Source organism: Mustela nivalis (genome assembly GCF_964662115.1).
Source record: "Mustela nivalis genome assembly, chromosome: 8".
NCBI lineage: Eukaryota > Metazoa > Chordata > Mammalia > Carnivora > Mustelidae > Mustela > Mustela nivalis.
In genome coordinates this window covers 22,457,556-22,484,953 of record NC_139027.1, presented here as the reverse complement: position 1 = coordinate 22,484,953, position 27,398 = coordinate 22,457,556, and the positions used below count along the sequence as shown (strand labels likewise).

Here is a 27,398-nt window from a genome sequence, read left to right as displayed (position 1 = left end):
ACTGTAAATCCTAAATTCCAAAATACAAAAATATTGTTTCTTTCAGATTGCTAATTCAAAGAGTCTGTATAGCCTCAAAAATGGCAATCTCAAAAGTTCTTCGGTCTATTCCTCGTATGTTCAAAAAGATGACACTTGAGCCCATTTTTTGATACTTTTGTACTGAAAAACTAATGCATGACCACAGTCTCCTATACTTAAGCAGTGTACAAGTACAGAGTCAACAAACTTCTTAGCCATACGAATGCTCTGGAAATAGGGCATCACATTTCTGAATGTCACTAACCAAGGTTGTCTGGTTGTCATTTTTATTTCAGAGTGACACAGTTCCAACTCTCAATGTTACAGTGTACCATACAATGGCAACATGTTTATCATATGACTCTTGAAAAAGTGTACCATGCCACAGAAAGACAGTATGACAAGTGTTAACAATTGTGACTATACCTTGTCTGGTAGTGGTATATATTGTTTCCCATTTAAATGGTAATTTTTTTTCTAATAAAAAGGCTAAAGAGGCTAAAGATGACCTCTTTTAGGTCTAGATCTTATAATCTAAAGAGTTTCCATTAATTAGGACTGTTCTCTAGAACTAACTGATCTAAATTTTGGTGCCATTAAGACATAGATGCTACTGCTTTCTAAAGGAACTGAATGACTTTAACAGAAAAGTTTCCAACTTTATACTTGCTTATGACTGACTACCCAAATTTCTAAATGCTTAACCAAAGGAATTTAAAAATTAAAAGTCAACCTAAAATAAAGAACTGTATCCAGTGAACCAAACCATTTCTAACCTTGTTTAATATAGAGAAAGGGAACTCAAAAGACATGGACATTGTGAAAAATACCCTACCTCGGGGATTCTTGAGTTTTTATTTGATAACTATATTAAGACCATCCTAACTCACCTCAATTATTACCTGGAGACCTGTGAGAGACATGAATTATACAACACACAGCCCATCTCAAATCAATTAGGTGGACTGCAATTATAAGTGGGATAATGGAACAAGACTGTGCTGGGAGACAATCCTCCACGGCTCGCTCATGCTTCTGCATGTTTTACGAAGAGAGGCGTTGTCTTTTCATGGATGTCTGCACAGAGGACAGCCTTGGAGGACAGAGACAGAGTGCGGAAGGCAGGCCCCACACCAAATACAGGCATGCGCGTTGTCTAATATAAAGGTTCAGATTGCTGAAACTCAGGGCTCTTCTCCTGTAGCATAAAACACAGGGTGTGCCGGTGTCACACACACACACACACACACCCTGGGAACTGGGGCTCAGGGAGCGAATGCAAGAAAACGCTGACCCTCTGCTTCTGCCACTGCTGGGACCGTGGAAGTCCTGTCTCTGAATCGGGAGCCTAACATCTTCCATCAGCATCTATGAAATGGTGGCAATCTAACTTGTCAGCTTACACACATAGGGTAAAATCAGATCCCTCACAGTTCTTGACAGAATGCTACAAATTTAAAATCAATGTTCTGGGTAACCTTTTCCTAAAATCCTGCAATGCCACCATGTGTCAAAATAGCATATTGCCATTGAAAATACACAAACATGGTTTCATTCAATGGGCTTCTATATTTAAAATTAAAATCACTGAAAATGCAAAGAAAGCTGATCTTTACTTTTGGAAACACAATATTAAGTCTAGATTGGAATGAATATGTAAATACACAAACATGTATTTTTAAGGTCCCAGGGTGCACAGAAGCTTTTTCTTTTTCCCTCGAACTGGTTTGTTGACTTCTTCTCTAAGCCACTCACATAAAGGCTATATCCTGTGAACTCATTTTAAGAATATCTACTTACCCAAAGGATACAAAAATACTGATTCCAAGGGGCACATGCACCCCAATGCTTATAGCAGCATTACCAATAATAGTCAAATTATGGACAGAGCCCAAGTGTCTATCAGCTGATGAATGGTTAAAGAAGATGTGGTATAAACCCCCTGGAATATTACTCAGCCGTCAAAAAGAATGAAATCTTGCCATTTGCCACAATGTGGATGGAACAAGAGTGTATTACGCTAAGTGAAGTAAGTCAGGCAGGGAAAGACAAATATATGATTTCACTCGTGTGGAATTTAAGAAACAAAACAGATGAATATAGGGGAAGGGAAAGAAAAAAAAAGGGAGGGGGGAAACAAACTATAAGAGACTCTTAACTATAGAGAACAAACTGAGGGTTGCTGGAGGGGAGGCTGGAGGATGAGCTAGACGGATGAGGAGGGCACTTGTGGTGAGCACTGGGTGTCACATGTAAGGGAGGAATCACTGAATTCTACATCCGAAACCAATTTTACTGCATATGTCAACCAGAATTTAAATAAAAACTTGGAATTTTAAAAAAAGGAATATCCTTAGCAAAAATCTAATCCTGATGTTTTCTCTGTTACTGAGCACTCCTGGCAATCGGTGCGAGTGAAGCTGGAGAACGACAATGAACTTTAACATGAGACAACTTAGAAGACAGCTGGCAAGGAGACATCGCGGACAACAGGTAGCCTGAGTCTGGTCGGAACTTCCACCGCTGCAGGGCTTCGCCAGCGCCACAGCTAACCAACGTCCCCGAGAACTGGTCATCAGGAACTACCCACATTTATAATTTTAAGCCTTTTGTATTCTGAAGGGCTCAAACTGAGCCGAGAGCGCAGAGACGGGTTACCTGGAGCAAAGTTCGTTGTCCCGAAGAACTTCACGGTGCCGACTCTCTGGCCCACCACCAGCACTCGGTCTCCGAGGTGGGGCTCTCCTGCACAGCGACTGTTAATTGCTACACAGGCTCCTGAGGAACTCAACCCTGTTTAGTTGGTGGGTGGGAGAAGGCGGGGGCACAGGAAAAGAGAAGGGAAAAAAGCGAAGGGGAAGGGAAAAAAAAAAGAAGAACCTCAAAAAGCATATTAGCTGAAAAGTCACCACGTGCTCTCACCAGTCTAGCTATTGAGAGATTTCAGTGTGTGACCCTTTCCTGATGTACGCCCCCCACGGATGCGGATCTCACGTGGAGGGTCAAGACATTCAAAGAACTTGGAAGGGGTTTCCTGAAAAAATGACCGCCACGAGCACCTGACACACACTGTTCCTGATAAAGCATTGATTTTACCCAGATTTCCTGGGGCGCACTGCTAGAACAGAGGCCAACATTCCTTTTCTGTAAAGGGCCAGGGAGCGAGGATGTGAGGCAGTGCAGGCTGTGCCGTGTCTATAGGAACTATTCGGCTCTGCTACCCCAGCAGGAAAGCGCACCTAGACAAGGCAGGCATGGTATGTTCCAGTAAAACTTTATAGAAATAGGCGGCAGGTTGGAATCAGCCCGTGGACTCTACTAAAATGTTCTGCTAAAATGCTAGAATCAGAGTCATTCACTGGGACCCAGTGTGAATTATACATACAGGAATATGATCTGAACCTGAAAAGTGTCGTAAGTCTCCACTTAGCTCACACTGATTTCCCTATTAGGAATCAAACCACTCCCCCTCACCTTGATTGAAACCTAATCCCTGAAATGCCCACTATTAAATGTCAGAGGTCCTAGAGAAATACTGTCTGGAAAGCTGTTCAATTATAACAGAGAAAAAGTGGGCCCTTGAGGCTTCTCCCCCCAGTCCATAAACTGACTTGAGCTACCACCAGGGAGCGCCTACAGAAGCCTCTGTGAAGGCAGGGGACAGAGGGTAAGTCACATCACCAACGGGAGAGAGACTAACGCCATGGCAACAAATGAGGAACACAAACCCAGAGGGCGGGCAGGTGTGGATAAAGTGCTATACTAAAAAGTCCTAGGTACTCGTAATAACTAATATTTCCAATGCACTCCACAGTTTACAAAGTGCCTTCCATAGAATTATAACTACAGGAGACACAAACCCAGGAATTAACTAATACATGGTGTTCACAGGCAGTCGATGGCACAGCCCGATTAGAGCCCAGGCCCTATGAGCACAAGTCCTCAGACGGGTCCCCAGGCTAAGACAGCACCTTCGACCACGGGGTCCAATGGTGCTGAGAACACAGACACCCTCCCTCACCTCCGCTACTCCCCGAATCTCATCTTTCTGCGCCTCCTCAGCCTCACTTCCCAGTATCTACACCCCTCAGATGCAAATGTATGGAGAAAGCGAAGTATCTATTCACTCTAGAAAAGTGTGCTAGGAAAACGTCTCTGAGGTCCTGAACCCGGGACTTCCTCTCACGGATCTCCCGTTCTCACCCCCTCCCCTTCTGAAAGGTCTTCTTGATCATTTTAACTGACAGGTCTCTTCATCCACTACTGTCTAAGCCTACATCATGCTTAAATTTATAAAGAGAGAAAAAAATATGTAGGTACACTAGAATTACTTCTTATAAAAAGTAAAACAGGTACTTCCTTACCCACATGTACATTTTAAAAATCAAGTAAACGTCAAAAGCCCAAATTCCAGGTGAAAGAGGGCCTTGCAGTGTGACTACAGCGAGGACAAGTGGGATTGCTACATCCCTGCCTCCGTGCCTCTGTTCCTCGGGAGGCTAGACAGAAACTGCTCGCAGGGGAAGGAGACCTACTCTGAAATTACAGGTTCCAAGTCAACAATTTCTGGTAAAACTTCTGGGTTCTCCACTTTCAGAGTCCCAACCTGTAAAGTTGATCACTTCAGTGCTGCCACTAAGGGCTCCTCCCCGTCACCGCACAGTATTTTAAAGAGAAAAAAAAATCCTGTCATGAACATTTTCTGTAAGAGAATATTGCTTCAGTACAACTTTGGTAAAAAGTATGTGAACAAGAATCTGGTCATTATTATGAGGTTCACGGAGAACAATTTAGACCAAAATGGTTTCATTTCCTCTCCAGACAAGTTTGCTGTGTCGTCAAGTAAGTGAGGGGCAGGATGTTGCCTATGTGTCGACTCCGGCAAGGTGTCTGCTGTGAAGCAGTTTCTACGTCCTCACGCATAACTGGAGAAAGGTGGACTGAGCAAGGGTTACGGCAGGGCTCGCCACATCCCAACGGGTCACCATCGTCAACAAGTCAGGAGAGTCACTGACCCTCTCCTGCCCAGGGTTAAATGAGGACTTGAACTTCAATATGAAGATGACACAAAAGTATGTGGGAAAGCAGCGGGATGAAAGCTCCCACGCCCAGCTGAATGTGAACTCAGGTAAGGTCCCACGGGGAGCAGCAACGTGAAGGGCCCTGGCCGGAGGCTCCCTCGGAGCCGGGACAACAGTGTGGCCGCCGCATGGGAGGAGAGCCCTTACACCGTGCTTGTGCCCACAGTTCAGCTCTCTACGGGCTGGCCATGACCGGTCTGAAGACCCGGGAGCTGGAGGAAGAGCGGAAGGTCCCTGGGATGGAGGCAAACCAGAACGGCAGCCAAGGAAGCAGCAGACCGACCGCAGGCTAGAGCCCAGGTGTGCCCCTTAGAAACTGCCGCCAGGCACCAGTGACTTACCTCCCTAAGCCTCGGGTCCCTCATTCATACAGTGAGGATGAGAATAAGGGTACCTACCCATGGGTTTGAGAATTAAGTGACATAAGGTATGTAAAGTACTTAGAATAGAACCTGAAATAGTAAGTATACAATACACGTTAGTTATTATTACATCTAGATTAGAAAACAGATGAGAAAGTTAATAAACCGTACGGTTTCCACGTTATCTGAGGATCTATCATAAAGTTCTAAAATGAACCTTAAAGGGTCAGAGGCGTTACATGCATGTCAAAGGGAAGAAGTGAGTGCAGACAAGCAACACGGGGGTGGGGGGGCACAGGGAGGAAGGCGGGGAGACGGAGGACGCTCACGGGGGGGAGGGGCACGGGAAAGACAGAAGAGGACAAGTAGTTCAATCTGACTGAAGTTAAAGTTTCCTTCTACACATTTTAAAAAGAGCAAATCTACTTACAAACAAACCAAGATTAAAAACACCAAGAAAGCCTGGTTGAAAAAGCCATAGATACCAGCACTGGCTCTAGAGGAGACAGATGGGCTTTTGCTCATTGTCTTCTTGTTATTGCCACGTGCATTCAGTTTCTTGGGGTAGCTCGGTTTGTGTTCCAAAGACGAGGTGGAGGAGGAGCTGCTGATGGAGCCAAGCAGGGTACCTAAAACCGGTGAAGGAGAAGAACGCATCGCAGTGTGGACCATAAGAAGTGAACCAACAAGATGACTTTCCAGGTAAATCCCTCTGAAACCCGCCATTTAGCTTTCTCAGCTGTGGATTGCCTAGCGTTGAATTAAATGCCTGGTTTCATCCAACTGTCCTGCAGTTCATGCTGACAAGACTTCACCACTCAAGCAATTGTGCCGTGAGGACTCCCGCTGCATGAGGACACTCTCACAGGAGAGCACCTGTCACATCCGGGTTCCCTGAAGTCGACTACCTCCTTTGCTTCCCACGCTCGCTCTCACCTCCCACTCTAGATGGCTTAGTAGAATCCAATCTTATTTACACTTAGAAAGTCTTTCTCACAGGGTGCCTGGACGGCTCTGTGGGTTAAGCATCTGCCTTTGGCTCAGGTCATGATCTCAGGGTCCTGGGATCATGCCCTGCATCGGGCTCTCTGCTCAGCAAGGAGCCTGCTTCCTACCCCACCCCTGCCTTCTTCTCTGCCTTCTTGTGATCTCTGTCAAATAAATAAATAAAATCTTAAAAAAAAAAAAAAGAAGTTTCTCTCACCTCCCAGTCTAGATGGCTTAGTAGAATCCAATCTTATTTACACTTAAAAAGTCTATTAATTTGTTTTAAGATAAAAAAGGCAAGCAGGAATACTCCTGAATGTGCTGTTCATGCTCTAGTCACCCAGTGATTTGACAGCTGAAGACAATTTTAAACATTTGTATCAAACTGTCTATACTTGGAGTTTCCTTTTAGTCTCCCATTTAAGTTAACCTGGTAGCTCTCTATTAAGCATACACAGAGGCACAACACAGCATTTTATACCAAAACCATGTATATACACTTTTTGATGAGCTACTTAATGTATTTCCGAGGGTAATTTTTTACTGCAATGATTTTTCTCTCAAAAACATTAAAACTTAGCCCCCATGTAAGCTTTATCACTATGTCATTTTAAAGTCCCATCAGTAAATTAAATTTTTAAAATGGACATTATAAGATTATTTTACCATCTTTCTCTGTTATAGGTTTCGGCTCTTCCCCAGGAGGCAATGACAGTGTTGATTCAGAAGCACTCTTTTTTGAGGTCATTAATCCTAGCACATAGAAATAAGACACTTTCAGCAATAAAGAACGTCAACATTAAACATACAAATGTGCTTGCTGTTTAAAGTACAGATATCCCTCGTTATCTAAATCTCTTCTACTTCTGGAAACAAGCTGGACAGTAAATTCACAGACAGCAGGGGCCGGTCCAAGATTTCATTACATGAAGGGGCGGGGGAGGGTCGTGGAGAACGCATTCTTAGCCCCCCTGAAAACTTCAATCAATTTCCTCAAATACCACCAAGGTCTCTTTTAGACCTATTTAACAAACCACTAAGGAATTCTAAATACTATAAAAGAGTTAAAGCCCAGCTACCTAGCTGTTTGACTCTTCACGCACTCATTAGTGTGCCCGCACAAGACCAGCGGGCGGCGCGAAGCTCACGCAGCCGGAGGATGACCACAGCACACGCACCAGGCCTGGCCTCGACTTGCAGACTCCACTCACGTGTCTACAGATCAGCTACAGCAGACTTTCTGCCTGGGGAATTCTGGGTAAAAATGTTTGCCAACCGTTGTAGCCACTCGACACGAAAGCGAACGTCAGACAGTGAGGAGCCCCACACTCTCTGCCCTTGGTGCTCTGACAATGACCGCCCCGCCATCACCACACCCAAATGTCAAAAAAAGACTCACTTTAAAAAAAAAAATGCCCGCGAGTAATGCTTCGTCTTGTGAAGACTTCCGTTTCCAATTCTACAGAACCAGATTATTTAACTAGGAAACCTAATGGACTACGCCCAGTTTTAAATTCCATCAAGGACCCATTTCGATTCTTCCTGCTTAGGAAGCAACTGAGTGAAGGACTGTTGCACTCTGAGCCTCACCAGTGTGAGCGAGACATGGTCCCCGCCTGAAAGGAGCACCTTTTCAATTCAGAATGGTAGAATGATGTGAGCATGAAGAACTAAAATATGAGGACATTTATTGATAAGCACAACACAGAGGAAAGAGGGAATAATTGTGGTTACAAAGATAAATTAATGCCTCACCAAGGAGATCACATTCTGTGATAGGTCTTGAAAGACAGGTAAGACTTCCAGGGCACCTGTGTGGTTGTCAGTCAAGTGTCTGTCTCCAGCTCAGGTCATGATCTCAGGAACCTGGGATCAAGCCTCACACAGGGCTCCCACCTCAGCAAAGAGTCTGCTTCTCTCTCTCCTTCTACCACACCCACCCCTGCCATGGTCCCTCTCTCTCTTTCTCAAATAAATAAATAAAATATTTTAAAAAGAAAAGACAAGACTTCTTCCAGAGCATACTGGAGGTAGGTATGTTCAGAAAGAACTGAAGACAGACATTTTAGATGGACAAAAAGAAAAGAAAAATCTTAAGGACAGGGTCAGAGATGGACAAGTAGCATGGCTGGAATACAGAGTACTTTTGGGACTTGGGAGAAGACAGACTGGGTAGACAGGCCAGGAAGAAATCTCAGGGAGGACGGTGCCAGATAAGGACCTGGTTCTCTTGTGGAAGGAATGTGCCTCTGATGGACTTGGTGAAGGAGGGCTGGCACGAACAGAGGAGAGAATAACGTCCCCCTGACAGCAAAGTTTAGAAGGAAGCGAGAGGGGCAGAAGAAGGAAGCACGGACCAGGGAGAAATTCTAACAACAGGCAGAATGAGGACCAAAGTAACAGCAGCAGGAACTGAATGGGGGGTGGGTAAGAGAGACTCTGTGCAGACACCCCACAGAGCGCATTTCTTATTTTTCAGTTTGTTTGTTTGTTTTTAATTTATTTAACAGAGAGAAACTAGGCAGAGAGGCAGGCAGAGAGAGAAGAGGAAGAAGGCTCCCTGCAGAGAAGAAAGCCCCATGGGGGGCTCAATCCCAGGACCCTGGGATCATGACCCGAGCCAAAGGTAGAGGCTTTAACCCACTGAGCCACCCAGGCGCCCCTCTTATTTTTCAGTTTTAACATGTCCATTTGGTTCTTTCTTATTTGAATTTTTTAACTGAGTCCCTGGAGATTCACATGCAGTTGTATAAAGTAATACAGGGAAATCTCTTACATCCTTTGCCCAATTTCCACAAAGGTAATTTTTTACATAACTATAGTATAATCCCACAAGCAGGATGCCAACATTGGTATAATCCACCAATCTTAGGTTGCCCCAGTTTTAAACCAAACTCCTCTATGTGTCCGTGCATGCATGCGTGTTGGCTCACACACCATTTGGTTCTTTTTTATATCCTCATTTCTCTGAACTTTCTTTCCACTTATTTCCACTTATTAACATTAATTCTTAAAGAACATTTAATGTATTATTTAAAGTCTTTGTCTACGTCATGTCTGTGTCCTGTTAGGGTTGGCAACCTTTAATTGTCTTTTTCCTTGAGAGATGTTGAGATTTTCCTGGTTTTTCAATTTTGAGCCATTTGGGATTGTATCCTATACATTTTGAATATTACATTGTGGGACTCTAGGTCTTATTTAAGTCCTATGGAGAAAGTTTATTATTTTGTTTTATGAAGGAGTCAGCCCAATCCAGTTCAGACTAGACATCCCTACCCAACTTCTGTGCACTGTGGTTCCAATGTCAGTTCAGTTTCCAAAGCCTTTTAGGGATCTTTCCCCTACGATGTACTATCGCATTGTGCCTGGGACCTGGGCGGTGTTCTACCCCAGAGGCCAAAGCCTGTGCTCAGATCCACACATGCACCACTGGAGAGCAAGCCCAGGAGTTCACACCCAACATTCTGAGATCACTTTCTTGAGCTCCCTCTTCTCCATGGTCTCCCTGCTACTTTCTTGCTCCTGGAGGCATCCGTTTCTGGTATCTGGGCAGGATGCCTAGGCTTTAGTTTCCCTGCTCAGTCAGGAGAACTGGAAACAAACAGAAGGCAAACGAGTGGGGATTCCACCACATTCTCAGGACTATGGTTTCTCTGGTCAGAGAAAAGGGTTCCCCTCCTGTGGGGTTTCAGGTGCTTCACCCCCAGCGCTGATGCACCAGGCAGGACTGCCAAGGGACCGACCGACCGACCGGCATGGGAATGAACCAAAGCAGCGGGGGGGAGTGTGGCAGGGAGACTATTATAAAAAAAGGGGGTTCTTCCATTTTCTGTCTAGTAGGAGACCCATTTCCTAATCCTTAGACCAGAAACAGAGGGCTTCTCTTTGGGCTTCCCCTCCAATAATGGCTGTGAACTTCTGGGATTCAGGTTAAAAGGATACCATTTACTAATGCATCAAAAAGTATGAACTACCTAGGAACAGACCTAAAAAAATGGTACAAAAATAGCTGTAGAGAAAATCAGAAAATCTTACTGACATATTTTTACAGGACCCAATTAAATACAGCAATATTCCAAGCTTACAATTTAAAGACTGAATATTGTAAAGATGTCAGTTCTTCCCAAATTGACTTATGGTTTAAATGCAAAACCAATAAAACTTTAGTAGATATTTTTTTAAAGAAACTTAACAGCTTATTCTAAAATTTATATGGAAGTGTGATTTATAACAATCCAAACAGGCAAGACACTGTTTAAGAATACGGTAGGAAGCTTTCCTCTACTAGATATCAAGATTTATTTGTTAAAAACCATAGTAGTTAGGAAGTATGAACTGACAAAGAAATATTCAAATAGCTCAATAGAAGAGAGCAGAAAGGCCAACCAATTCTTAGACAAAGTCCTTGAATCATAGTGGAAAGCCCTTCTGCTTCAGCCACTGATACATTAGCAAGCGCTTACTGAGCACGTATTTTGTGCGAGGAACTACTACAAAAGTACAGAATACTCTCACATTCCATTTAAAGTTTAAAATTTTGCTGAGAGGATAAAGGATCTGCACAAAACGAAGCAACTGGAGGGCAAGACCCAAACTAACAAGTAATTGTGTGGTGTGGATACAAGTGTACACAAAGGCAGATGGAAGAGAGACATCAAAGTGATCTGGGTCTCCAGGGAACTTTTCTTGGAGAAGCAGCATCGAAATAAGGAGGTAAATCACAGCTAGGGCCTCAAAAGACAGAAATGAAATCACTGCACTCGGAGAAACAGCACGAGACAAAGTATGGAGGGAAGAGTGAGGACAAGCAACCACAGTTCGACCACGACATAGCCAGAGACCCTGTTACACACAGCAAGGACTCGGACTGCCAGTCTAGAGAGTCAGGACTTCTTCTGATTAAAAAAGAAGTCACTAAAATTCTTGAATAGATGAGAAACATAAAGCTGGTTGTGTTTATAAGGATTTATCAGAGGTCTAAAATCAAGCGTGGAGGTTTGATGAGGGGGTGAGGAAGCTATGCAGGTGGTAGGAAAGAAAGGAGCAAGTGTAAAATTTTCTTGTCAGGAATCAAAATCATAAACCATGACTGACGTCTAAAAACATGTAAGATGCAGATTTTATTAAATTCAGGCTCCAGTTATCTAACAAAAAAGTTAGAAGTTAAAAAGAAGTTAAAAAAAAAGTTAAAAAGAAGCACACTAAGCATCAGGCAGTCCGCAAGAGAAATTTAAAAAAAAAAAAAAAAAAAACACCCTGAAGAAGAGATTTAACCTTCTGGTTTGACCTACCAGTGTTTACTTTTGACGTTACGTGAGTTACATCAATTTTCTGGGACCTGATGAGAGCCACAGCTTTTCCAGAAGAAGTGTGTGCTATATTCTTCCTTCGATCTTTTGCCTTACTTATCTTTGAAAGCGGTGCAAAAATACCTAAGGGGGGAAGGGAGGGCTTGAGTTAGTGTGAAGCAATGAGAAGCATTTCAGATAAAGGGGTAAGAACATCCATTTTGTAACATAAATCTTTAAGTTCCTTTTTAGTGCCTACCAGGTATCCTGTAAGGCAAGACAGGAAAAAAAGCGAGATGCAGTACTTGCCCTCAGGGAGCTTACAATCTAGCTGTCAAGAAGAACCACATACACAGCAATTTAAGAATCACATACAAGATGCATAATCAGGTATTATGTCTCTTATTCAGGGATAAGAGAAATGAGTGAACCTAATAGTTGTCCATCATAGTAATTTCTGATTAAGCTATTGGCTCTTGTAAATTTGTACGATCTTACTGAAAGACAAAAATTTCTAACCTAAGCCACTTTGTGGAAATAAATGATAAGGAAATAGAGATGTGTGCAAAAGTTACAAAGTTATACTTTTATGGTATGAGGAAATGATAGATTTCAAAAGCCAAAACAATTTCTTGCTTACTACTACTATGATCCAATTACACTTTTGGAAATTAATTATGAAAAATAATCCAAATGGAGGGAAAAGACTGTATATCTGAGTATATCATCATCACAATGTCATTCATAAGTAGGAGAAAGCAAGTATGTGGCAATAGGATGAATGAATGAACTACACTCATGAACTATTACATCACCATCAATAAATAAAACCATAAAAACTGAAAATACAGAAAAGCATGAAAATTATCAAGAAAATAAAAATGAAATTATATAGTTGATTACATTATGATCATATCAGAGAAAAGTTTTATGTGTGGATGTAAGAAATACTGTAAAAAACTGAAAACCAAAACATATTTATGGGAACAATCAGATTACTCTTGAATTCTCTTTCAATTTTGTTATTAATGCATTATAATGTTGTTTAATGAATTTTTTTTCCTTAATCTGTGGAAGGTTACATGGTTTTTCTTTCAAGGTCTTAGTAGAAAATTTCCACACAGTATTATTCCACATAATATCTTCAATATTTATATAAAGTAAATATTTAGTTCTATGGCTTTAAAAGATTTCTACAGCATATAAAATCCCACCTAATATAAGTTCTCATTCTTCTTGGGTTTTTTTTTTTTAAGATTTTATTTATTTGTTTTACAGAGATCACAAGTAGTCAGAGAGGCAGGCAGAGAGAGAGAGGAGGAAGTAGGCTCCCTGCTGCGCAGAGAAGCCTGATTCGGGGCTTGATCCCAGGACCCTGAGATCATGACCTGAGCCGAAGGCAGAGGCTTAACCACTGAGCCACCCAGGTGCCCCTCATTCTTCCTGTTTTTTTTTTCTTTTAAAGATTTTTATTTATTTATTTTGAGAGAGAGAGAGAGAGAGAGAGAGACAAAGCAAAGTGAGAGAGAGCGTGAGAGGGGAGGTCAGAGGGAGAAGCAGACTCCCCATGGAGCTGGGAGCCCAATGTGGGACTTGATCCCAGGACTCTGGGACCATGACCCGAGCCGAAGGCAGTTGCTTAACTAACTGAGCCACCCAGGCACCCCACATTCTTCCTGTTTTTTAATGAAATAAATCATTTGGAAGATCAAAACTAAATTTAGAGCAATGACTAGCTCCACCTGAAGACCAAAGTGCATGCAGAATAGGGGCTAAAGTTCCTAGTAAGTAACTCGTGCTCATCAAAGTACCGAAGGGACTCTGCTCAGATCTTGACATATAATCGTAAAGCTTAACTAAAATAAACACATAGGGAAGAATTATTTTTAAATAGTAGAATAACACATTTCTAGATAAACATGGCCCCCATTTTACCACAACTCCTCCCAAAACTCCACCAAAATATTAGTAAGGAATAAAAACAATATAAACTCTGAAGAAAAAAGAAAATGATTAAAAAAGAGGGAAAAAGATACTAAAAGCTGCTAAAGATTTTGCAACTTTTACACAGCAATGCTGAGAACTCAAGATAGTAGCTGACAAGCCAAGAGCCCAGAAGCCACATCCTGCCCCCCACCTCTTGTCATCAAGACCCAACAGCACCCAGGTGTTTACACACAGTCTACCGCTGCTTCTTCACTATGACAGAAAAGCTGAATAGCTGAGTGAGAGACTGTGTGGCTCTTGGCAACTATAATACTTCCTCTGGCCTTTTGCAGGAAGTTTGCCAAACTCCATCACATGTCAGACCATCACCTTCTAAATACTAAGAGAATATGAGTTCCAGCCTAACATGCCTTATCCCATCAAACTATCATACGAAGTGTGAGGGTAGAAATAAACATATTTTTGGAATGGAAGGCTTCAAAAAATTAATCTCCCTCGAGCCCTTTGTCAAAAAGCTACTAGAGGATGTACTTCACCAAAACAAAGAGGTAAACCAAGAGAAAACATGACTTAGAATAATGAAGGGGCCCAATTTTCCTCCTCATAATATGAAGACAGTAGAGGTTTAAAACTGGCAAAACCAGGGGCGCCTGGGTGGCTCAGTGGGCTAAAGCCTCTGCCTTCAGCTCAGGTCATGATCCCGGAGTCCTGGAATCGAGCCCCACATCGGGCTCTCTGCTCAGCAGGGAGCCTCCTTCCTCCTCTCTCTCTCTCTCTGCCAGCCTCTCCAACTACTTGTGATCTCTGTCAAATAAATAAATAAAATCTTAAAAAAAAAAAAAAAAAAACTGGAAAAATCAGGGGTGCCTGGTTGGCTCAGTCAGTAGAGCATGTGACTCTTGATCTCTGGGTTGTGAGCTCAACCCCCAAGTCAGGCATGGATATTACTTAAAAACAAAATCTTTTAGAGGCACCTGGGTGGTTTAGTCTGTTAAGCATCTACCTTCAGCTTAGGTCATGATCCCAGGGTCCTGGGATTGAACCCTGCATTGGGCTCCCTACTCTGCTTCTCCCTCTGTCCCTCCTCCTCACTTGTACATGCTCTGTCTCTCTCAAGTAAATAAATATTTAAAAAAAAAAAACCCTTTATTTAAAAAATATAAAAATCTTTAAAAGAATAAAAATAAAATTGGAAAAATCAAGAGAGATTCTTGTATTATTTACAAATATAAATATTAATATCAGAAGATACAACTAAAGACATTGAAATGGTTCTTGCCTCAAAAGGGCAGGACTCAGGGTCAGGGAAGGGCAAGCCAGGGAAGGATTTAACTAATGTTTTTTATAAACCTTATGATACAATTTGACTTATGTATTCACTTTGGTAATAATTAAAACACAAAAAAATTGTATTGCCAAGTATTAAAATTTATTATAAAAATTTTCATAATTGCTAAAACTTAGAAGCAACCAAGATATCCTTTAGTAGATGAATGGGTAAATAAATTGTAGTACATCCAGACACTGGACTATTATTCAGGGCTAAAAAGACATGAGCTATCAACCCATGAAAAGACATGAAGAAAACTTAAATGCAAATTACACAGGGAAAGAAGCCAGTTTGAAGAGGCCAGGTTAGCACTAGAGAATTCCAACGATAGGACAGTCTGGAAAAGACAAAACTAAGAAGACAGTAAAAAGACCAGTGGCTGCAAGGAGTTGAGCAGGGAGGGGAGGAACAGGAAGAGCACAGAGGATTCTCAGGGCAGTGACAAAACTCTGTACGATACTGTAGTGATAAAGAGATGTCATTCAACACTTGTCCTAACCCACAGAACATTCACCACTAAGGGTGAACCCCAGTGTAAACTTTGGACTCTGATGATGACGAGTCAGTGTAGGTTCCTCTGTGTTAAGAAGTGTACCCTCCCGTAAAGGGACACTGATAATGGGAGTGGCTCCGCATGCATGAAAATAGAGAATACAAAGGAAATCTCTGCACCTTCCTCTCAATTTTGTTTTGAACCTAAGGAGCTCTTTAAGAAAAAAAGGGGGGGGGGCGCCTGGGTTGCTCAGTGGTTTGGGCTGCTGCCTTCGGCTCGGGTCATGATCTCAGGGTCCTGGGATGGAGCCCCGCATCGGGCTCTCTGCTCCGCAGGAGGCCTGCTTCCCTCTCTCTCTCTCTCTCTCTCTCTGCCTGCCTCTCTGCCTACTTGTGATCTCTGTCTGTCAAATAAATAAATAAAATCTTTAAAAAAAAAAAGTATAAAAATTATAAAACTTCTACAATTGAAAAAGTCTAACATGGATGAGAATCAGCAGATCAGTTGTACAAAATTATACTGAAACAGACTACAGCATTTATAAGAATTTATAATAAAGGAAGCACAACAAGCCAAAGGAAAAACAATATGGGGGGATAGAAATCTATTGCTGAGAAGAGACAAATTCTTTGGTTTCTGCTTCGGGCAACTCTCATTTTTCCGTAATCCAACACATGATCCTTGCCCCCACCCCCAAAACTTGGCTTTAAGCATGTGAAAGGGACAGAAACAAGGTCCTTGGGGCATCCAGCTTTGTCCTCATCAAGCATGGAGAGCCTTGGGATGATGAGATTTGGGGGGCAACATACATTGTGCTACCCGCTAAGCCTTTCCCGTGACTCTGACATGCGCCCTATATGTTGTTAGCAGTTTTGATCCTTCTCTCAGTCTGCTTGACAGCTGCCACAATTAGCTAATGCAGGAAAGTTAAAATCAAATTCTTAACTTAATTCCACACAACCACCCAGATATATGGCAAATGGGTTAAATAATTAAGTGTTAAAAATTAAAACATTCAAAAGAATAAAATATATAGTTTTAAAATAATCCTTGAATTAGAAAGAACTATCTAAGCATAAAAACAATGTTAACAAATCATAAAGAAAAGTCTTTTAACTACATAAAACTCTATGCCAAAACACTGCAAATAAAGTTCAAAGGCGAATGACAAACTGAGCAAAATATCATGTGGAAACTGTAAGTTTAACATCTTAAATATGTATTTGTATTTCTAAAGTTTTGAAAAACCCACTAATCTCAATTATTTCATTAGCATGTAATATGAACAATTATTTCTTAGCAATTGCCAGGATAACACACAAACACATATACAGAATATATATATGTTAATATGCATATGATATTAATATGCATGTATATGTTAATGTGTATATTAACATAAATATTGTGTATATATACACAAAATATATATAGTATAATATATGCATATTAACATATATATAAAACACAAAACATTTTTTTTTTTAAAGATTTTATTTATTTATTTGACAGACAGAGATCACAAGTAGGCAGAGATAGAGAGGAAGGGAAGCAGGCCCCCTGCTGAACAGAGAGCCCGATGTGGGACTCGATCCCAGGACCCTGAGATCATGACCTGAGCCGAAGGCAGCAGCTTAACCCACTGAGCCACCCAGGCGCCCCCAAAACACAAAACATTTTAAGTGTTTTATTTTACCACAATCAGAGAAATATTAATCCAAACAAATTTTTACCCATCAAATTAAAGAAAATGGAGCCATTAAAAATCACATTTTTAAACAGTATTTAATGATTTGGAGAAATTATAATAGCATGTCAAGTAAAAATACAAAATATATAACCATATATCAACCAAATTTTGCAAAAAGAAGTAAGCAGAAGAAACATACGGGTGATTTTTATTTTCTTCTTTTAACCTTTTTTATGGTTTTCACATTTTATACAATATTTTTATAGTCAAAAAAATGATGCTCCATCTTAAGTGTATGACAAAAGGAAACTGATAATTTTGATAAATTTAGAACAACTAGCAAATAGCTACCATTTGTTGAGTACTTAACAGGGAATTAAGCACTGTTCAGGGTGCTTTATACATTTATCAACACATTTAATCGTCATACAAACTCTTGAGGTATTACTGGCCCCATTTTACAGAAGGCAAGCTTCTATAGAAGAGGCATAAGAAGAGAATTAAGATCACATAACTGGTAGGTGGAGAGGCTGATTCACACCCAAGCAAGGACTTCAGCATGAGACCAGAGGACCATCTGTGGAGCTACAACTGAAATACTATACAACCAGGGAAGTTAACGTTCTAGAAGAATATTTCATGGCAAGGAAAAACAGTCACAACATAGCAAGTGACAAACAAATTTAATTCAATATGTCAAGGAGTCTGTCCGTGTGTATGTATATGAGAGAGAGAAAGAATATGAATTTAAAGAAATGTCTTGTCAGAAAGAGAATCATCCCACCTCAGAATATAGTTATAAAGTTCACTTCACTTGCTTTTCCAAGTTTTCAAGCTTTTCAACCCCCAGAGTTCTGTTTCCTTGATAACAAAGTCGCTCCCTCAGTCACGACAGCCCCTGAGCAGGACTTATGGAAGGTAACGGAACAAGATGTACTCTTGCTGAGTCACCATCTCCCAATCACTATACTGCTCACAGCAGGGAAAGAGCAGCCCTTTCATTAACTACATAGATAACCAGGAGAAAAGCTCCACTTAAAAACAATTGAAGAGTAGGGATGTCTGGGTGGCCCAGTTGGTTAAGCTTGGTTAAGCATCCAGCTCTTCATTTCAGCTCAAATCATGAACTCAAGGTCATGAGATTAAACTCCACATTGGGCTTCAGGCTCTGTGAAGAGTCTGCTTGGGGTTTTCTCCCCCCTCTCCCTCTGCCCCTCCCACTGATCATGCTCTCTGTTCTCCAAATAAATAAATAAATAATATTTTTTTAAAAACATAAAAATAAAAATAAATAAAAGTAAATTTGATTATCTTAAACTAATTCTCATTAAGTTAGATAGTATCTACCTTACCATATTTGGGGGCACATTTAAAGTACTGGATTTTCCCAACACTTCCATTGTTTTTCCCTTCTGGTTCATCCAGCTCAATGCCAGCCCACTGCCCACTTGCAAATTCAGTTGTTCCACAAAATCTTAATGTTCCAACCTAAAGAAAACATAAATCAGAATAAATTTTGAGGATTACTAGTAATTCTAAATGTGCCACTCTTACAACTTTACCAGGGAAGTTTTTAAAAACCATTCTCTCTAAGTAGACATTAGAAGAGGAATATTACCAGGGATAAAAAGAGGTATTATATAATGATAAGAGTCAATTCACCAAAAAGAATCCTAAATCTGTATGCACCTAACAACTCATTTTAGACAATCTCCAAACATTTGGAAATTGAAAAATATACTGCCAAATAACCCATGGTGCAAGAGAAATTTAAAAACATTTGAAATTGAGTGAAAATGGTAACATAATATAAAAAATTTATAGGATGCAGCAAAGGCAGTGCTTAGAGGGAAATTTATAGCATGAAACACTTGTATTAGAGAAGGTCTCAAGTCAATGACCTAAAATTTCATTTTAAGAAACTAGAAAGTGAAGACCCAAAGCAAGCAGGAGAGAAACAGTAAAGATAAGAAATTACAGGGTACCTGGGTGGCTCAGTCAGTTAAGTGTCTGCATTCAGCTCAGGACATGATCCCGGGATCCTGGGATCAAGCTCCACATCAGGCTCCCTGCTATGCAGTGAGCCTGCTTCTCCCTCTCCCTCTGCCCCACCCCCAGCTCATGCTCTCTCTCTCTCTCAATCTCATAAATAAATAAAATCTTTTAAAAAAAGGTAAGAAATTAAGAACAGAAAAAATAGAGAAAATCAATGAAACAAAAACTGGTTCTTCATAAGGAAGGTAAGATTGATAAACGTATAGCTAGGGACCAAGAAAACAAATGAGGGAGAAGACATGAACTGCACACATCATGAATGAAAACAGGACATCATGACATTCCTTCAGTCATTTAAAACATGGTAAGAAAATACTTTGAATGACCCTGTGCCTATAAATTTAACAAATGAGATAAAAAGTTCCAACTCCTAGAAAGGTGCAAACTGTCAAAGCTCACACCTGGATTATAGTTAAAAACCTTCTAAAAAACAAAAACAACAACAAACCCTTCAGAACCATATGGACTTACTGGTGGATTCTACCAAAGAATTTAAAGGAAGAGTAATCATCACTACACAAACCTAGTATATAAAAGTGGAAGGACTAATTCTCAACTCATCCCCAGCATTACCTTGATACCAAAACCAGACACAAAGATCCTCAACAAAATAAAAGCAAATTAAATAATCATGATTATTTACATATGATATCCCACACAAACAAAAAAGCCAAGAGAATTAATAAATTTAGCAAGATTATAAGATATATGGTCAATATACAAAAATCAACTATATTTTTATGTGTAATTTCCAAAACACCACTATTTACAGTAGCACCAAAGATCATGAAAAACTTTGGCATAAATATAACAAAGCATAGCAATATCTAAGATATACTTAAAATACGATTGGCAAGAAAGAAGTCAAACTTTCATTATTTGCAGACATGGTACTCTACGTAGAAAACCCAAAAAAAGACTCCACCGAAAAAACTGCTAGAACTCATACATGAATTCAGCAAAATTGCAGGATACAAAATCAATGTGCATAAATCTGTTGCATTTTTATACACAAGTAATGAAGCAGCAGCAAAGGAAATCAAGGAATTGATTCCATTTGCAATTGCACAAAAACAATAAGATACCTAGGAATAAATCTAACTAAAGAGTTCAAAATCTGTACTCTGAAAACTATAGAATACTTATGAAAGAAATTGACAAGGACACAAAGAAATGGAAAAGCATTCCATGTTCATGGATTAGAAGAACAAATATTGTTAAAATGTCTATACTAGGGACACCTGGGTGGCTCAGTCAGTTAAGTGTCTGCCTTTGGCTTAGGTCATGATCCCAGGGTCCTGGGATCAAGTCCCACATTAGACTCCCAGCTCCACGGGGAGCCCGCTTCTCTCTCCACCCTTTACCCCACTCATCCTCTCTCTCAAATAAATAAATAAAATCTTTGGCAAACAAAAATTTAAAAAAACATCTAGGGGTGCCTGGGTGGCTCAGTTGGTTAAGCTGCTGCCTTTGGCTCAGGTCGTTAACCCAGGGTCCTGGGATCAAGTGCTGCATCGGGCTCCCTGCTCAGCAGAGAGCCTGCATCTCTCTCTCTCTCCCTCTACCTGCTGCTCTGCTTACTTAGGCTCTCTATCTCTCTGTCAAATAAATAAATAAAAATCTTTAAAAAGAAAATGTCTATACTACCTCAAGCAGTCTACACATTTAATGCAATCTCTACCAAATTACCACCAGCATTTTTCACAGAGCTGGAACAAACACTCCTAAAATTTGTATAGAACCACAAAAGACCCTGAATAGCCAAAAGCAATTCTGAAAAAGAAAATCAGAACTGGAGGAATCACAATTCCAGATTTCAAGCTACATTACAAAGCTATAATCATCAAGACAGTATGGTACTGGCATAAAAACAGGACAGATAGGTCCATGGAAAAGAATAGAGAGCCCAGAAATGAACCCACAACTATATGGTCAACCAATTTTAAACAAAGCAGGAAAGAATATCCAGTGGAAAAAAGATAGTTTCTCTAACAAATGATGTTGGAGAAAATGGACAGCTACATGCAGAAGAAGGAAACTAGACCACGTTCTTACACCATAAAAAAAATTAATTAAAAATGGATAAAAGATCTTAACATGAAACAGGAAACCATCAAAATTCCAGAGAACACAAGCAGAAACATCTTTGCCCTTGGCCATAGCAACTTCTTACTAGACATGTCACAACAGGCAAGGGAAACAAAAGGAAAAATGAACTATTGGGACTTCATCAAGAATAAAAGCTTCTGTCTGCACAGCAAAAATAATAATAATAATAATAATAATAACAAAAAAAAACAATCAACAAAACTAAAAGGCAGAATGGGAGAAGATATTTGCAAAGGTGACATATCAGATAAAGGGCTAGTATCCAAAATATATAAAGAATATATCAAACTCAACCCCCCAAAAAACAAATAACCCAGTTAAGAAATGAGCAGATGACATGAATAGATACTTTTCCAAAGAAGACATCCAGATCACTAACGGACACATGAAAAGAAGCCCAACATCACTCATCATCAGGGAAAGACAAATCAAAACCATGACGAGATACCACCTCACACCTGTCAGAATGGCTAAAATTAACAGCACAAAAACAACAGGTGTTGATGAGCATGGGGAGAAAGGAGATCCCTCTTGTACAGCTAGTGGGAATGCAAACTGATGCAGCCACCCTGAAAACAGTATGGAAGTTCCTCAAAAGGTTAAAAATAGAAACACCCTACAATCCATCAATTGCACCACGGGGGATTTACCTAAAGATACAAAAACACTGATCTGAAGGGATACATGCACCCCAATGTTTACAACAGCGTTATTAACAATAGCCAAACCATGGAGAGAGCCCGAATGTCTATCAACCAATGAATGGATAAAGAAGATGTGGAATATAACTCAACCCTAAAAAAGTGAAATCTTGTCATTTGCAGTGATGTGGATGGAGCTAGAGTGTATCGTGCTAAGTGAAATAAGTCAGAGAAAAATACTACATGATCTCACTCATATGTGGAATTTAAGAAAGAAAACAGATGAACATATAGGAAGGGGGAAAAGAAAAAAAAAGAAGGAAACAAGTCATTAGAGATTCTGAATGCTAGAGAACAAACTGAGGTGATGGAGAGAGATGGGGATGGGCTAGATGGGCTTTAAGGAGGGCACGTGTTATGATGAGCACTAGGTGTATGTAAGTGATGAATCACTGAATTCTACCTTCAGAAACCAGTATTGTACTGTATGTTAACTACCTGAAATTTAAATAGATAAATGTTTAAAACTACAAAACTGACGAAACAAGTCAAAAACCTACTAAACAGAGATGTATTGCAACTTGCGGTCTTTTTTATTTTATTTATTTATTTTAGAGAAAGAGAGTGAGCACAAGCAGGGAGAGGGAAGAAGGAAAGGAAAAGAGAGAATCTCAAGCAGACTCCATGCTGATTACAGAGCCCAACACTGAGCTCAATCCCATGACCCTGACCCTGAGATCATGACCCAAGCTGAAATCAAGAGTCAGCTACCTAACCAACTGAGCCACACAGGAGTCCCGATAACGCTTGGGTTTAAAGATTCTATATCTTCAAGATATCTGTTCTCCTCAACTGATCTATGTCAATACGACTTCATTCAAAATCCCAGTGGGATTTTTTGCATGATTTAAGATCCATAAGCTGATTCTACAATGTATATGGAAAGACAAAGGAACAAAAAATAAACAAAACAAAACAAAACAAACTTGAAGGCCTGATGTCATGTGATTGCAAGATTTACCATAAAGCTACAGCAATCATGACAGACTAGTACTGAAGAAAGAGTAATCATTAGATCCACAGAGTAGAATAAAATCCAGAAATACACCCATACACCTAAGGTCAGATGACAAAGGGGAAAGGGTGATTTAAGAGACAAATAACAGTGTTTTCAAAGTATTGTGATGGAACAAATAAGTAATCAGATGCAAAAAAAGAGAGAGAAACTCTATCTATACGTAGTATTCTGTATAAAAGGTAACTCAAAATTGAATATAAAACTAAATGTAAAACCTGAAAGTATAAACTTCTGGGAGAAAATCTATGTACTGTATCTTCTACTGTCCTATGACACTGTACAAAATTTCTTAGCTATGCTAAACACAAAATCCATATAAGAAAAAGTTGATAAAATGGGCTTCATCAAAATTTCAAACTTCCACTTTTTGAAAGAAATTCCTAAAAGGATGACAAGGCAAACAACAGAGTGAGACAAAGCATGACGGAAGCAAGACTGTCCTTGTGACGATCAGGTTAAACCCAGCTGACTGGGACAAACACACTCATTATACACTTCTGGTTTTGTGCAGCTTCAAATTACCCAAAACGAAAACAACAGAATAACTCTTCTAAACATCCATTCTGAGACACAGGACAGGAATTCTGAAGAGGCTGAATATTAACCCCAAGTTAAAAAAAAAAAAAGCTAACAAATGTCCAAATGTCCTAGGAATATATTCTTTTGGAAGCTGGTAACTGTCACTCTCAATCATTTGTCTGGAGCTTACCTTCCTTTTCTCAGTAAATCAAGCTTCCAGATTTGGGTATTTTCTGCAAGACTCATGTCACCCTCCCCACAAGCCCACCCAAATATTTACACATAACTGAGTTAGGAAACAGGAACTCCCTGGTCCCTTCTCCATACCCAGCTCCCTATTAACCCTAAAGCTAAAGAAAACGAAACAGCCATTCCCTGAGGTATTAAAAAAAAAAAAAAAAAAGAATGGCTGGCGACAAGACAGCACCATAAGGACACTGACACTTTGGAGAAAAAGAGGCATCTGGAGTATCTTCAGTAGGCCAGGGGCTGGGGCCTCTTCCTCATTTCCACATACATTTTTATTATGACTTTAAAATAACAACTAAGGTTTCTCTATCTATAGGATCTCAAGGCCAAATATCCATGGATGGTAAGAGTCTCCTTTGCTCCATTTCCTGCTGGTAGCTGTAGTGGGAAAACCCACTGGGGGCAGCAGGGGGGCTGCAGGAAAGCCCTCCAGGCTCAGCGAAGTCTCAGCTCGGGCCTCCAAAGGCACTCAGCAGCCCTGCTGAACCCCACTGTCCCACCCAGCAGAGGGGCCTTCGGTATTCCGTCCGGGGGTAAGCCTGCCCCTCAGTTTTGCCATTGCCATTAAGTCTGTTCCTATTTGCACACTGCACTTTTTCTAAAACCTCAAAACTCTGGCCACACTGTATGGCCACAGACGGCAGTTACTTCCTGTACCTTCTGTCCTGCGATAATGACACGATCCCCCAACTTCAGACCGAGGGACGAGAGCATCGCCTTGCTGGTGACGCGGTCACAGTTCGGAAGCAGGGGCTTTGAAATGTCACACGACAGGGGCGCCGCGTCTAACAGCATCTGCTTGATTTCTTTAGCAGTAGCCGCGGCATCGGCCATCTCTAATGGCATTTCCACTGGGTCCGGGACCACGTCAGCAGGGATCTGTCCTTTGTCATTCTGCAAATACACAGAAGAGAACATTTTTACTCCATATCACTTATAGCTCTACACAGTCATACAGTTATTTTTAAAAAAAATAAAAGTGGAAAAAAACTTAAGTTCAATTCATTCACTGTGTCATCAAACTATTTACTGAACATTGACAACGTGCCAGGGGCCGTCCCAAATGCTCCGGATGCCCCAGCGAGGAGAAAAAGCCCTGTCCTCAGAGAGCACGCCGTCTGGTGGGAGAGACAAACCACACACAAACGAGTGAAAGAGACGGTCCATCCAATGGTTAAAAAGTGGCAGAGAGAGAAGCAGTTCCGAGAAGGGAAGGAGAGACCACCAGGAGGGTGGCATCTAGGCACGCAGCACGGCCAGGGAGGGTCGCCTGGGGAGCTCCGTGCAGGCAGCTGGTCGGGGAAGGCGGCCCTGGCTCGAAGCGTGAATGCTGGAGCTCGTGAGTGGATGGCATCCCTGGCCACGCGGGTGTAGACACAGAAGTCACAGCACTGACTGGCCTCCCAACACCAGGTCCAAGATTCTGCCGCCTCGGCCGTGTGACCTCACCCACCCTGTCCACACAGGGAGTGACTCAGATTTCAGGAACAGAAAGTACAGTTTCAGTACTTCTAAAGTGTGGACGATAATCAAGCAAACAGGCCTGGTCTCACTATAAAGGACAGACTGCCTCCTTGGATTTAATGCTCCAACAAGACACAATGGTCAATTACAAGCCCATTAACATCTGCGTGGCGTTTCTATAACCAAATCCTATCATCTAAATTGTCTCATTTGATTCTCACGTCAAGAAAAAGCTTATGAATAAGACAGATAAAAACCCATGCCGAGAGTATTTATTGTAGTAGAAGCTACAATAACCAACTGAACAAGTAAAATATGACTATCATTTCTAGTTTGCCAATTAGAGAAATTCAGCAAGGAATGTTAAGGACGTCTTCCAAGTCATTTATCGGATTCCTGGCAGATGGGACATCGGAAGCCATGTCTGGGACCTGCTACACTCAGCCCTCCTCCTACGTAGGGCTATCCTTCCCTCAAACACGGAATCTCTCTTTATGTTCCTCAACAAAAAAAAAAAAATTAGAGTTACGGGAGAGTTTCCAGACTATAATCTTCTTTTAATGTGATTAACTGAGATTTCCTGTGCTGAGAAACCTCTTTTTCTTATCTTCTCTGCTGACAACGACCTTCAAATGATCCATATGGATGAAAGAATGAGGCTTTTAGAACACACTTAGTTTGTGAGTGCCTCACAGTTTTTGTTTTAAAATTCAGGTCAGCTTGGTCCTAAGTAAAAACATGGTGGGGAGACACGTCATCAAATTTCTGGGATGGTGATGGGGCTGTTTTAAAGAATTTCAGATTTCAAAGAAAATATACAAAATATAATAAAGGTATGTATAGCAATTACATGTGCTCTTGATAAAAAGGAGGGAGGAGTTTTTTTTAAACCTTGTACTGATGAGTTGTAAGCTATACTGACAAAGACTATTTTACTTTAGGTTTTTAAGTCCTCACCTTTCTAGAGTAAGTCACACACTTATGTTAATTCTGATAAAATTTGGCAACTAAAATTTCCGTTAAAAAATTATAATAAAATTTTTTAAATGATGATGTCATGCTAACATAAGAAGGCTTGCTCATGATTAGTTACAGAATTCCAATTTCTTCTAAAATTGTGGGTACCAGAGTATGAGCCAAGGGCTACTGCTGACCCACATGTTGGCTGCTTTTCTTTTGTTGTTAAGTATTAACCATCAAAATACAATAATTTATTATTGTTTCTGGCTTGAATTGGACATTTACCTCAATGACATGCCTCACTGCTTTTTACTAGATTCAAAACAGTCTCTCCACTAAGGAGGTTTTGTCAACAGTAATACTAGGGAAAAAAAAACATATCACCTTCACATTCCAGCCAAATTGGGGGATCAGCTCCTAGCCTTGGTGAATGCTAGTCTCCTCTCTGCCTAAAAGGCTTTTCAGACCTCCCTCCTCTAGCTATGTTTCAGACCTCCCTCCTCCAACTGTGTTTAGGTGCTCAATGTCACCTTTGCCAGAAAGACTTAGCTAGATGCCCCTCATTTGTGCCCACCCCCACATCGCAACCCACGGAATGTCAATGCACAACAGCAAAACTACTTGTCCATCCTCCCCTCTAGACTGTATTCTCTTTGGGGACAAAGACTTTTATTTATTGTATTCTCCCCGTGCCCAAGAAATAACAGGGAAGGCGAGAGGGGGAGGGGGGTCAAGATAGAGGGAAGAAGGGTTAACTAACTAATGATGGGGGTAAAACCGAAGGAACAGCGGCAGGAAGAAGCCAGGAGGAGACGGGAAGCTAGAAAGCGGAGATAAGAGGACAAGGTGGGGAGGGAGAGGCTTTTTCAAACCCTGCCCCCTCCCTTCCCTTCAAAGGATGGCCCAGACCCAGTTAAAAATCCCAGCCAGAGGAAGTCACTGCTATCATATTGAGGAAAAGAACAGTGACAGCCACTCTGTAAAGACAACGAAGTACCAGAAGGCTTGAAGATTATGAAATTCATCCTGTGTGTTAACTTCGTAAATTTACTAATTTACATGATTACCATGAAAAACTTCATTTTTCCTTTAATTTTTAAAGGTTTACTATACTCCTAAATGTG

At 40.8% G+C, this 27,398-nt stretch overlaps 1 protein-coding gene across 4 annotated transcripts in view; it reads right to left on the bottom strand.

Moving 5' to 3' along the window:
- The window catches only part of CLIP4 (CAP-Gly domain containing linker protein family member 4), a 91,769-nt gene that overhangs the window by 28,544 nt on the left and 35,827 nt on the right, over positions 1–27,398 (bottom strand). For all 4 annotated transcript variants that reach the window (XM_082745081.1, XM_082745083.1, XM_082745082.1 and 1 more), the window contains exons 7-12: positions 24,508–24,744; positions 18,552–18,687; positions 11,743–11,883; positions 7,118–7,204; positions 5,950–6,093; positions 2,680–2,814 (exon numbers count right to left, since the gene is read on the bottom strand). In XM_082745081.1, coding sequence (XP_082601207.1) covers positions 2,680–2,814; positions 5,950–6,093; positions 7,118–7,204; positions 11,743–11,883; positions 18,552–18,687; positions 24,508–24,744 — 880 coding nt within the window. The remainder of the gene's footprint in view (positions 1–2,679; positions 2,815–5,949; positions 6,094–7,117; positions 7,205–11,742; positions 11,884–18,551; positions 18,688–24,507; positions 24,745–27,398) is intronic.